We start from the raw sequence: 14,385 nt of genomic DNA, 5'->3' as shown, positions 1-14,385 counted from the left end.
CTGTGTTCATGCAATTCTAAGAACATTTATCGTCAATATTTGCCAGAACATTATGAGGTTTTGTAAGTAGTTAGCTGATTACTGACTTCAGTAAAGGTTGCATGATTGATCGTTTTAGGTGCATGGGTGAAAGTGTTCCGTATTATTACAGAAATCCGTAATTTTGAACTTCTCAGAGGTCGTTTTCGTGAATCATGTAAATCCGACGAGATTTTGTTGGGGGGGGTAGGCCATGTGTCCAGCAATGCCGACAAACAAAATAAACAAAATACGCTCGATTCCAGACGTGATAAATTGGTTTCCCACTACTCTGTTACCCATTTCTAATTATAGATTTGACGCAGCCATTGCTTCTCTATTAGTCTATCCCCTGGGAATATTGCTCTGCCGATAATTTACAATTCCTTTGTCTATGAAATGGTTTACCGCACGGAATAACTCAAAGTTAATCAGGAATCTGACTCGGTTTCCAAAAAAGCATTTTTGATTGGCTTACGTAAATCGCTCAACCAATGGAAATAGACGTTATGAAATGGTCTTATCTCTCAAAAAAATATGGTGGACAAATCAAAATAAGGCCAAAAAAAAAAATAGTCTTGGTTCAGGGAACCCGACCGACCCTATTTTTTGCCCCCGACCCTAACGATTTTTTGGGCCATGGAAAAAAATCTGATGGCGAAAATGCTAAAATCTCGTAAAATTTCATTGAAAACAGCCACCATTTAAACCTGGATTGGTTTTCTATATTTTTCTCTTTGTTTCAATGAAAGTGTTCGCAATTTGAACAGTGAACAAAAACCGGTCTGCACCTGTATACGAGACATTGCTTGACCTTATTGTTATTGAAGTGCGCATGCTAGCTGGCCAATCAACATTGAGCTCGCTTACACATGAAATAACCTTGTTGAATGAAATGTAAAAATGGGTGGAGCTATGGAGTAATATTCGGTAATTCATGCGCAGACACTGTGCACTTTGAATACACAGTTAAAATTGTCGTCTGCAAACAAAATAGCGGCCGGTCGCAAATGTCGTATTATTAAAGATTAAAAATGAAAAGAAGCGTGACAATAATTTAATTATTTCCAAGCTGTCTATTGATCTGAATTTAAAAGTGATAATTAAATAATTAGTTCTATGTCGATGATGTTACAACTTTCTGTCAATTTCCGATCAAATGAAAAGATGATAATTAATTAATTTGTTTGTTTTACTCGCACACTATGCTAACTGACAGCAGCGTATTTTAATCAAATGAAAATGTGAAAAACACGCGCGGTTTAATTGTAATTAAAGTTTCGTATTTTTAACACATAGGAAGAGTCATTCATCTAGTCTACTATAAAAATGGAATTTACCACTTTGTCTCTACAGTCGCTAACATGGCGTCTTTAACCTTAAAGCGTCGTTGGACGAAAAAGAGTCATAAAAAAAATAAATTAAAACACAAAACACTAGAGCATTCCAAGAGTCATGGAAACTTGACAACAATTGGCTTCGCTTTGATAATGAATCAAAATCAATGTACTGTGACGCCCTTAGCCTGTACAAACCAATAGCAACATTCAAATTTATGTACACTGCTCACTTCCTGTGCGATGCGCTCAAACCCATTGCCATTTTATAAAAAAATGTACCAGAAGAAAGACTTGTGCTATTCTGAGGTTACCCTCCTTTTGACAGCCACTATTCAGACTCTTGAGCACCTGTCGGAGACTAGGTCAGGTCTCATGATGAAAAAAATTCTGAAGGTCACACCCCAAACACCAGAGACTGATAAAGATGGCTTGTTCACTTTTGAATATGAAGGTCACACTATTACAGACAGACAAACAAAAAATGGTTGGCTCAAAGAAATTTTGGGCCAGCGCTAGCCCTGAAGAAGTGCATAAAGAGCTAGGAATATTGAATAATATACAACGACTAAATACCACATGTGCAATGTTAATCATTTGGTCAGTGTTTAAACAATCATGAAATCAGTCGACTGGTAAAAAAAAGAAAGAAAAAAAAAAGAAAAACCTACCTACCCTCCTACATTTTTCTGGCCATGTTCCCTGAACCAAGACTATTTTTTTATTTGGCCTAACTTCTGAAACCAAAAAAACGCGATCAAATCATGTATTTTCTTCCGGGGTTCGACACAAAAGGACTTGAAAGTGATGTGAAAAACAAGTGGCGATGGGAATGGCTCCATGAAAGAGACTCTCGTGGAGAGAAATAGGGGGATTGGTTTAAGAAACAAACAAAAAATCATTCCGGGTAGCACATATGATATTGTTATGTCTGTTTCAAAACGATCAAGTACCAATCAAATGGGAAAAAGGCGTTCAAGTCTCATGCCGAGGATGTTACGCGTGTGAAAAATTACGGGACATGGAAATCAAATCATTAGTAAATAACTAGATAAGATACAAAAACATATTACTTAAAAATACAAGACAGAAAATGTATTGCTATAACTGTTAAGCACATAAAAAGCAATGAAGAAGTGAACAGATACTCTATGAGAGAGAAGGGTGGATATTTTGTTTATGTTGAATCTGTGACTAATGAGACAGATCTGGGAATTACTTTTGATAATAAGCTCAATTTTGATCAGCACATTTCTAACATCACATGTAAAGCATAAAGAACTCTAGGATTTATACACATAACATTTGAATATTTTGACAAGGACATAGTAAGTTTCTCCAATCTCAGAATTATTTCTCAATGACACAGTATTGATGTTTTGGTCATCTACTCTTGTTTTATCTACCGACAGTCACACTTTATTTAAATTTATGGCAGGATAGCTTTTGTTTAAAATTCAGGAAAAGTCAGTCAAAACGAATATGTTCTAAACCAATCATCATATTATTCCCACTACTGTACAGTAATCAATCCATTACATCACTGCGTGGAACTTTTGTTTCAAATTTGCATTTCTAAATTCTAGTATGAAGATTCCGAGGAGGTTGTTCTTTGGATGAACACAGTCGGTCCCTATCATAATAGGCAGGAGACATACTCATATTTTTCCCTGCCGTTCTGTGAAGGACCGAAGAAAGATTTAAGCCATTATCATGAAACCCTTGGAGAAGCATTGCAGGGAACAGAACTGGAGTTCAGTGGATTAGACATTGACTTCAAAAGTAAGTGTAATAATAAAAGATTATAGGGGTCATCTGACCCCACAATTTTTGGTAAAAGTGACTTTCTTTTGCCGAAATTAGGGAGTACATGTGTAATGACTTATGCTTTCCCCAAATTTTAATAGGGAAAAGTTTAATGGCAACTGATGGTGGCCTGTTAACCTGGTACATATATTAAGTAAACTGATAATGTATTTATCCATTTTAAAAAAGCATGGGGATATTGTGGTTATCTCCGCCGTCTTTCCGTCCGTCCGTCCTGGCCACAATCTCCTCCTACACTATATGCACTAGAACCTTGAAACTTACACACATGGTAGCTATGAGCGACCCTGCACTATTTGGAATTTTGATCTGACCCCTGGGTCAAAAGTTATGGGGGTTGGGGTGGGGCCGGGTCAGAGATTTTCACTCATTTTTATGCCCCCGGTATGGTGCATTGACCATACCTGTGTATCTCATGGAGGTGCACATTTTGAGTGGTGAAATTTCAAGGTCATCCTTCAAGGTCAAAGGTTAAAAAAAATCCAAGGGAAGTAATAAGCTTTAGAGGAAGGTGAGTAATGAACCTGCCAAATGATAATTTTTTTTTTAATAAATCAAAGCGGCACAAGAGGGGGCATTGTGTTTCTGCCAAACACATCTTTTGTTTTATGTTATTTTCTTCATTTCTACACCGATTTACTTCCAATTGATACTGAACATCTCTTATGACAATATGGTCAATCTCAACTATGCATGGCCCCATTACCAACTCGGGCGATGCCCCCTGGGTCAAACATGTGGCGTGGAGATACGCGTCGGCCTCTGCCGCGCCATTTCTAGTTTTTAATGTGATTAATCAATCACTAGGTCAACAAGTTGTACATGTAGTAATAATATCTGAATCAATGTATCTTAAAGAATCATTTGAATGCAGAACAAAAAAAAAGACATGGCATCCATGCATGAGAAATGTAATAGCCCTTTCAGAAAAAGTGAATATAAAATTTACTTTACATGGAAAAGTCATTAAAACTGACAAAGAAAGAACAATTACTGGTATTTAGTCGCTTGTTCCCATTTCAGGTAGGGATTAATAGGGTTAAATGGCTTACAAACAAATTTTAACCAATAAAATAAATTATTTCTTGTCTATCATAATGTATTGCAGTATAGGTTTTGTTGAAAATGTAACATTAAAAAGTCTGATATAGTATTCACCTGTGACTTTAAAGGTTTTAAATAACATTTAAGTTGACATTGTTTAGAAATACAATTTTAACAAACATTATGATACATACATGTAGTCTAGATAAGCAATTAATAGATCAATCAGCAAAGCTTTAACAGACACATCGAACCATGTTAGTGAAGAACAATCAACATGTCCAGCCCATCTTGCAATCAACAGATCAGCTTAATGGAAACCACCATTTTTCAAACAAATTGAGCCTAGACCTCTGACATAGTGTTGTAACATAGAGCATCATATCGAATTCAAAGTATTCTATTCGGCAATAAATTATAGTAATTTGGCATCAGCCATTTTTTTAAGGACCAGTACATGTACCACGCTTACATGGAAAAAATTAGCATGAAAAACCCTGAAATCGGGAAAATTGGCCTGGTTAAATCTTCAGATTGGATTATGGGCCTTTTGATTGTTTGGTACATAATTGCACAAACTGATTATCATTTAAATATTTTATTATGGGCCTTTTTTTTAAATACTCAGTTTCATTGCTAATTTGATTTGTTTCCTTGCAGATATTGTGCTTTTGAAATGAAATTGGAAACCATAATGTTTTGTATGGCAATTTTGTATTTATTCCTTATTTGGGAAAGTGCCTTTTACATGTACACAGTACAGGCACTTAACAAAGAAGGAAATGAGTCTTGACTTTGATGTAGTTTTAAAATAAACCAATTGCCATTGCGTCTTTCTACTGTATATTTTTACAATTATTCCAGAGGAGCGGACTTCTGTGAAGTTTTGCGATGTGAAACTGACAGAAGAGAAATACCAGGCATTTGTGTATGCCGTGAAGAACCATTATTGGTATCAGATGTACATAGATGATCTCCCAATATGGGGTATGTTATGCAATTAACTTTTCTTTTTTTGCCCCCAGCATCTACAGAATTGGAAGGCATTAAGCATTTAACATTTCTGCTATTAATATTTCTTTCTACAAAGCCTTAATACATGTACTTGCTACTTTTTGTTGTTGAACACTATCAACAACCCATATCACCTGACCTCACTTTAATCTTGATATTTACTTCAGTATGGACTAATCCAGAAGGTCCAAACTTTTGGTAAACTGAAAATGATGCATTTCACTTAATATAAATAAGACTTCCTACAAGTCTTTAATACTTGCTTGAATGATGTCTTATTACTATAAATACACCAACAACTTTGTCAAATAGATGCCTGTGGAATGGCCTTAGGTGTGTTTATTGAACGCCGCATCTTTGTTTAATTAGTATTCCATTTATATATTATTATGTGATTTTCCTTTAAATCCCATGTTGTCTAGTACTTACCACATGATGGTTCACTTTCAAACTGTACTTCCCAGTGCTTTATAGTGTTAATCTGAAAATAAATGTATATACTAAAAGTGTAATATTTTGTGTTACTAAAGGAATTGTAGGTGAGATTGGGGAAAATAAGGAATATGCCATATGGACTCACAAGAAGTTTGACATAGGCTACAATGACAAGCAGATTGTGGATGTCAACCTCACCAGTGATGCAAAAGTCAAGCTGGAAATAGGGGCAGAAATTTCATTCTCTTATGAGGTCAGTGCAGAATGCTCTTACATTGTAATGAGGAATTAAATGTTGGATTTATGTACAGAATACATGCAATTATTTGGGAGGTTATTCTGCCATTCTCAAAATTTGTCAATTGCATCAAATCTTAAAGATATGAACATTTTGATTGATAACAACATCATTATGAACCCAACAATATTTTTTTTGGAATCCCATACTGGTAACAGTGAAATACAACATCTTGTTCTTAATCAAATTAATAGGAAATTTGACTTTTAAAAATAGTTTTAGCAAAATACATTGTTTACTAGGATATTTTGTGTTAATGCAAAGCATAAATAATATAATTGTCTCTACACAGGTGAAATGGCACACATCAGAAGTGAAATTTCATGATCGTTTTGACAAGTACCTGGACCCAAACTTCTTTCAACACAGGGTAATGAACAGTCATTGTATTTTGGTCGTTAAATCAAATCTGTCTTGTATTACGTGTTAAGTTCTGATACTTGTATGAACGATGTCTTCCAACACTATCAACACCCACATCACCTGATCTAATTATAACCCGTTATCAACCCTACGTTTGGACTGATGTAAAAGGTCTAAAGTCTTGGTGAACCTAAATAGACTTGTTTTGTCTATCATCAATTTTGCAACACTACTTACTAAAAAGCTTTTATTCTTTGATTCAATAAACTCTCATCATATTGCCTTTATTATTGACCTGCTCATGTACTTAATCAAAGACACTTTATTGAGAGCAGCATCTTGTTTAAGGATGTCAGTAGTAAAAAGTTACTTGAAGTTTATACCAGCTTATTGCTCTTACAGATTCTTGTGTTTAAAAACTTGTACATATTCAAAGATTATTACTAGTAATATATAACATACTTTATTCGGTATTTTAAAAACCTGATAAAAACACAAAACAATCATTCCTATACGTGAAATCATAAATGACTCTCATTGCTTATAAGCTAGTGATCAAATTTAGCACAAGCCTCAAGCATTGCAATAGTATATGTTGAACTGGGCTTGTTCAGATTCTCAGTTTTATTCAGTATATTCAGGGTTGTAACATTTTCTTAGTCTAAAAATTCTGGGTTGCTTGTTCAACATTCTTATTTTAATGACTGATATTTAATATTTTCAGACCGTTTTGCAGTTTTTTTTTAAACTTAGTACATTCAATGTTTACATAGTTTTGTTATGAATGTTCACATGAGCCTGTATTTGTATTCAGATCCACTGGTTCAGCATCTTCAACTCGTTCATGATGGTGATATTCCTGGTAGGCCTGGTATCCATGATACTGATGCGCACCCTTCGCAAGGACTACGCTCGATACAGCCGTGATGACGACATGGATGACATGGTAAGCAAACATAATTTCCTGTGTCTGGAACAGTTTTTTTTGTAGGCTAGTTTTTTATGCTCCCCAAAAAATTGGGGGGGGGGGGCATATAGTCGCCGCTTCGTCTGTCCGTGCGTGTGTCCGTCCGTCCGTGCACAATTTTTGTCCGGGCTATTTCTCAGCAATTAATGACCGGAATTCAATAAAACTTGATGGAAAGCTTCACTACAAAGAGGAGATGTGCATGTTATCAGCCGGTTCTGGTCGGATGATTTTTCACAGAGTTATGGTCCTTTGAAATTTTCCATTAACTGAACATATTGTGCAATTCTTGTCCGGGCTTTTTCTCAGCAACTAATGACTGGAATTCAATGAAACTTTATGGGAAGCTTCACTACCAAAAGGAGATGTGCATATTATCAGCCAGTTCTGGTCGGATGATTTTTCACAGACTTATGGCCCTTTGAAATTTTCCATTAACTGTACATATAGTGCAATGCTTGTCCAGGCTATTTCTCAGCAACTAATGACTGGAATTCTTTGAAACTTTATGGAAAGCTTCACTACCAAGAGGAGATGTGCATTTTATCAGACGGTTCTGGTCGGATGATTTTTCACAGAGTTATGGTCCTTTGAAATTTTCCATTGTACATATAGTGCAATTCTTGTCCGAGCTATTTCTCAGCAACTTATTACGGGAATTCAATGAAACTTTATGGGAAGCTTCACTACTAACAGGAGATGTGCATATTATCAGCCGGTTATGGTAGGATGATTTTTCACAGAGTTATGGCCCTTTGAAATTTTCTATAAACTGTACATATAGTGCAATTCTTGTCCGGGCTATTTCTCCCCAACTACTGACTGCATTTCAATGAAGCTTTATGGGAAGCTTAACTACCTTAAGGAGATGCGCATGTTATTTGTGGGTTCTGGTTAGATGATTTATTTAGAGAGGTATGGCCCTTTGAATTTTTTAAGTTGCTTAACCATCCATCGTATTATTTTGTCCAAAGCAATTCCCCTCAAAACGTTTCCTTTTATCTGAATATATAGTGCAAAATTGTGACAAAAAAAACTTGGGGAGCATCACCCATCTCCGACATTATTTGTGTGTGATAGTTCTGAAATATTTGAGATTTTGTGAAAATTATTGTTCTTTTTAGCTCATTGAGCACAACTTGCTCATGGTGAGCTTTTGTGATCGCCTTTCGTCTGTCATGCGTCCTATGTAGTCAACAGCAGGGCTCGAAATTAACACTCGCACACTCGCAAAATGCGAGTGAAAAATACTGATTGCGAGTTAAGTTTTAAGCCACTGGTATTTTTTTGCGAGTAAAGAAATAGAGAACAAGAAATATCTTTAAAATAGATATATGGCGTTGATAGTTTAATGAATGAGATCAAGGATAGCAAATGTCTTTCTATGCAGTTCTTAGCTGCATCACACGCACTATGGGATGTTACGCAGAGTTTTCGCGGCTTATTTTACATTATTACATATTGCTGGTCATAAACCTATAGAAACAAAACAGAAAACCAAAAGAAGAATGGAAGTGAAATTAAAACATATGAGTCAACCGGCCACACGCAAAGTATCCGTATTTATAGGCGCGTTTTTCGAACAAACCTGTTTTAGTGGTTTGTCGGGTATTGCCATTTGATTCGATTATTAACAATATCGAGAATCATTGCGCTCATGCTTAATGCATTAGTCAATATAGTGGAATAATTATTGTTAAATTGATCAAAAATAATATTTATCATTGTATTGTTGAAAACATGTTAAGAATCTATTATTGACATACCATAATATTTCTGGTCTAAAGAAAATTCCAGGTCACCTAGTTCACGGATAGCATCTTTATTATATAACGATTATTTTACTGGCCGCGAACTCCGGTGATGACCTGTATATATACTCGATACCTCGCGGGTTGAAATGCAATCCATTAAAGTGAGGCCTCGCTTCCACTGCTCTTATACTTTTACATGTTTACATGTTGACAGAATATGGAAGTAAGCACTAAATATGAGAACATAGTCTTTAAGTATAAACGCTTTTGCGCTGGTAATTCTATGAAAATAAAAAAAGCACGCACAAACTGTATTGATGTCGAGAATTGAGTGTAAAACTGTTCTATCTATTAAGCCTTTTCATTAGAGATAAAATTGTTTCATGCAGTAGAACAGTGTTATAAAGACGCGGATATGTTTCCAATGTTCTGGTGGTATACTCAAATCAGCCAATGGAATAAATGAAGTGTTTTCATGTGTACCTAGCCGCAGGAAATTTTATTTGAATTTTATTGGACACTTACAAAGGTCAGGTAAGGTGAAAAGCTGGCTTAATACAGCTACGCCGAAAAAAGAGTTATGTTGCTTAATGCGCTCGACGTCGTGAACGCTAAACCGTTGGTCAATTTATAGAACGTCCGAATACCCGTATGCTTAAGCGCACACCTTTTATGTAGACTGGTATACTTATAGTACAGATACGCGGATGGTATTGGTACAGAGAACGTGAAACAGTCGATTATTCACACGTGTTCATTGAATTTGAACAGACATGGCGTCGAAGCGAAAAATAACAAGTTTCTTTTTGCCCACAGACGGAAATAACAATACGGAAGATAAAGCAAAGTTAACCGTTGAGTTAAAAAAAAAAACGGAAATTAAAAGTGGAAAAAAGAACTTAATATAAAACTAAAATTTGCGAGGATGTTTTTATTTTGCGAGTTAGTATTAAAGCTGCTCGCAACGTTTTGCAAGTAGAAAAAAAGTTAAATTCGAGCTCTGCAACAATTACCTTATTAACACTCTTGACCCTACCCGAACATGGATTGACCATGAATCTTTGTCAGAACACTCGTTCAAGTAATTTCTTGGGAGAGTTCAAAAATTGTTCCGGTTTGTTTAAAAACATGACTGGCATAGGTAATGGCACTTTTCATTATATGGCTAAAGTGAAACCTTACTAACACTCTAGAAGTCACATTTATTGTCTAATCATCATGAAACTTAGTGAGAACAATTAGTTTAAATGATATCTTGGATGAGTTTGAAAATGGTTCGGTTCTGTTGCAGTGATTTTTTTTGATTTTTTTTGTTACAGCCTGTGGCATTTGGATTGGGAAAATTAACGCCATAAACCATGAAATTGGGAAACATTATAAATATGATTATAAGAACAGAATAAAAATTGCTAAGTTCATGTTTGTCAGCATTTTTATATTATAAAGTGTTGCTTTCATGTATTCTTACAACATTTAGTTAATATCCTTCCACATGCATATTAAACTTGCAATAATCTAAAGATTCTTCAATATACATGTACCATTATGATTTAATCATATTCTCTTTAAGAGTATGAATTTAATTCATGATGTTTTTAAAAGTAAAATATGATATGGTGAAAACATTAAAAAATGTTAACAAACACACTTTAGTGTTCTTGCTTTGTTATTGTTGTATTAAATGGAGCTTAAATAATACATTTCATTTGTTTACCTTTTAATATCTTGCACATTTGACATCCTCAGTTCAATGCTATTTCACCAAACTATACAGCGTGACAAACATAATAAAGCAGAATATGCATATGAATCTGATTATACACAGATCCACTAACATATAAATCAAATCATGTTTGTCTCTTTCCATTTTCGAACGATTCTCATCTTAAATGCTTTAACTTTGTGAGTAGTCTATACTAAACTCCAATTTTCCAACACTGATTTCCGTGACGCACATTTACTGTGAAGATTTCTTATAAATATTTGTTGTTCATCTCAAATGTAGTATTTTGCGTTAATTGACACACACATTAAATTATCTTATAATAACCATGTGATATCCGCTGTTAATTTGAGTGTTATTTATCATTTTCGCTGCTCATCGCAAACTTCTCGTCTGCTTGCCGCCATCTTGGATGTGTGTAAAAACAGGCGTTAACAATCGGAATACATCGACTATCGTCGGTATCCTCCGCAATATAGAGAGAGATGTGTGGATAGCAACGTAAAATTGTATTCAGCTTCATTCGCGAACATTCGTAAGTCAGTTTTCATTCGGCGAAGACTCGACAAGCTCGATTGGCACTATTTCTACGAAATTAACGCTAAATGACATTGTAATCTTATTGGCTTTATTGGGAAAATTTGGTCATTTTTTGGGAAATTTTGGTCAGATTTTGGGGAAAAAACTTCATTTTTTGCAATTGGGAAGCAGCCGAATATCGGCGGTAATTTTGGGCAAAAAAATTCACTGTGTTGAAAAACATGGCCACCATTGACCTTATCGCAACATCCGGGCACTTGCGTCAGTTAGAGTTACATGCCCCTTGACGACGGTGAAAACAAAAGCGCTGTCGCCATTTTATTTGCATTAAAATATTTAACACTGCTCGCAATTTTTTTCAGTTAAGGCACATCTTCGCGACCATTTTTTAGAATAAAAATACCCAGAAATAGAAAATCTTTCATAATAAATTTAATTTAATGAACGAACACAAATAAGGATGAAAACAAGCAACCAATAAATTTTGAACCTCTATATTTGTTACGTTATTACCTTGTTACGTATTAAATAAATTCTCATGATAAATGTTATTGTTTTTATTTAATTCACACCAATTTCGACACTTTTTGTTTCCGCATGTTAGGTATTTGAATGCCCATTTCTTCATCACAAACCGATTATCTCGTTATGATCGGAGACTGTCCAGACAAAGAAAAACACGGTGTCATAAAGCCAGTTGGGGACCTATACTTGTGGCTCTGCATAAACCACATGTGGTCATTAAACACAATTTATGATACCTCTATGTCATCTCTTGTCATACTGAGCAGTCATTTAAGCCAAATTTTTAATGCCGAAATAATTGAATATACAGTTGCTTTATAAAACACGCTGACACCTTAAATAAACATTTAATTTAATTAAATGCAATATTTTTCATTTGATTGTTTGCATCAGTCTTAAAATCGTGTAAGCTTTTGTATTCTGGTGTTTAATTGCCCCTTTGTTTTGCATAATCCGATTATCTCGTTTTGATCAAATATTGTCCAAACTTAACTGACAAAAAGGTGTCATAAACCACACTGGGTGGTCCAGACAGTGTCATTTAACACGATAGATGCAACCATGTCTCCTCTTTCTGGTAGTATTAAGCCGTCATTTGGATGAATAATTAACGCCGATGTACTTAACAGTTGCTTAAATTAGATATGTGACATATGGTCAAATATAAAGTCATGTCCAATTTAGATTATCAGAAATTTACACCGTTAAGATACTAGCCCGATTAATTTATTTAAGTATTTAATAATTATAAAATTTACGTAAAAAAACAAGTAACGTATTTAGCGTGTATCAGTTAATTAAAAAGACGTCATTCCGTATTAAGATTTAATGTTACGACAATAAACGATCGACATCATAAAAAAGAAATTACGTTTGACAGCAACGGGGGGTAAATAATGTTTGAAAAACAAATATTTATACAGATATATGTGTGTTAATTTTAATATTTGTCACTCGCACTCATTACAATGAACACAACTAAGGCTTTCAGTAAGTCATGTACCAGATGTCCCAACGTATTTTACAGCTTCACATTAGCATGATAAATTGACATAGTAGAATGTTCGAAGATGAATGAACCCTGAAAAGAACGACAATACACGTTAAATCAACATCTACAAGGATACCCCCATTATTACAGAATAAACGAATTTACCCGGTGTCTCAGTGAGAAAGTTAATCATGAATGTTGCCGTACTCGATCATCGGCCACTCATGATTTTTCCAACATCCAGCTTGGAATTTGTACGGACATTCATTAAGTCCAATTAGTTTTATTTTCTGATCGTATCGGGCTTTCGAAGTGCAATCTAACCTTTCATAATAGTCAAAAGACATTTTAAACACCAATTACATGACATTTAATTACCTATCGACTTCCCAATAGGAATGCAATTGACGAAATATCAGCAAAGGTGCTCAATCAGCGTAGTAAATCGACCGTATCTAGGGCATTGTTTTCACCGTCGCTAAGGGACTGCCCCTTTTGTGACGTCATCGCGATAAGGTCAATAGGGGGGAAGGGGGGCATTATTTTTGGTCACTGGTTAGAACATGTATCTCAACAGGGCCCTTGCTACACTTTGGGGGATGGGGTCCAGCGCCCTTAGAGCGGAGAATTTCGTGCCGTTTTGGGCGCAAAAGGATATTTTAGAAGATCTTTTCACCAACCATTCAACACTTAAAATTGCTATATTTTAATGTAGAGGGTAATTTACATAAATATACATTTAATCAAAGGTTAATAGCACGATACCAGCTGGCAACATAGGTATAAAAGTAAAAAAAGGAAGGGGGAATTTTTAGCTGAAAAAGGGGAAAAAAGTATAATATTTAAAGAGGGGAACAGGGCCGAGGGGCGAACAGTCAAACGAAGGCCCTGCTCAATAATATCTTGGATGAGTTTGAAAATTGATCTGGTTGGTTGAAAAACATGGCCTCCAGGGGGCTGGGCAGTTTCCCTTTATGGCTATAAAAAGAACTTGTTAACACTATAAGAAGTCTCATTTACTGTTCAATCTTCATGAAACTTAGTCAGAACATTTGTTGTAAAGATAGATTGGATGAGTTGGAAAATGGTTCCATTTGTTGGAAAACATGATTACAAGTCCAATTTATGGTCAGATCTGTATGAAACTTGGTCAGAAGGTCGGTTTGTCTGTTACACTTTACATTTGTACTTTCCTGTTACACTTAACATTTGTACTGAGTGACTTTGCCCCCTGTTATTTCACCGAGTAGCTGTGTCCCCTGTTATTTCAGCGAGTGGCTGTGTCCCCTGTTATTTCACTGAATGGCTGTGCCCACTGTTATATCACTGAATGGCTGTGCCCCTTGTTATTTCATTAATTGACTGTGCCCCCTGTTATTTCTCTGAGTGGCTGTGACCCCTGTTATTTCACAGAGTGAATGTGTTCCCTGTTATATTTCACTCAGTGGCTGTGTCCTTTTTTATTTCACCAAGTTGCTGTGATCCCTGTTATTTCACTGAAGGGCTTTGCCCCCTGTTATTTCACTGAGTGGCTGTGTCCCCGGTTATT

General features: G+C 35.4%; 1 protein-coding gene across 2 annotated transcripts in view; it reads left to right on the top strand.

Moving 5' to 3' along the window:
- LOC127866298 (transmembrane 9 superfamily member 3-like) overlaps window positions 1-14,385 on the top strand; it is a 34,411-nt gene that overhangs the window by 5,875 nt on the left and 14,151 nt on the right. For both annotated transcript variants that reach the window (XR_008042946.1, XM_052406763.1), the window contains exons 2-6: window positions 2,942-3,137; window positions 5,091-5,213; window positions 5,771-5,928; window positions 6,266-6,343; window positions 7,151-7,282. Coding sequence is in view for 1 of the 2 variants with exons in the window: in XM_052406763.1 (XP_052262723.1) it covers window positions 2,942-3,137; window positions 5,091-5,213; window positions 5,771-5,928; window positions 6,266-6,343; window positions 7,151-7,282 (687 nt within the window). In the remaining variant the exon portion in view is untranslated. The remainder of the gene's footprint in view (window positions 1-2,941; window positions 3,138-5,090; window positions 5,214-5,770; window positions 5,929-6,265; window positions 6,344-7,150; window positions 7,283-14,385) is intronic.

This window comes from Dreissena polymorpha, chromosome 2, assembly GCF_020536995.1.
Source record: "Dreissena polymorpha isolate Duluth1 chromosome 2, UMN_Dpol_1.0, whole genome shotgun sequence".
NCBI lineage: Eukaryota > Metazoa > Mollusca > Bivalvia > Myida > Dreissenidae > Dreissena > Dreissena polymorpha.
Note: the sequence above shows the minus strand (reverse complement) of the source record. Positions and strands in the feature narration are given on the sequence as shown.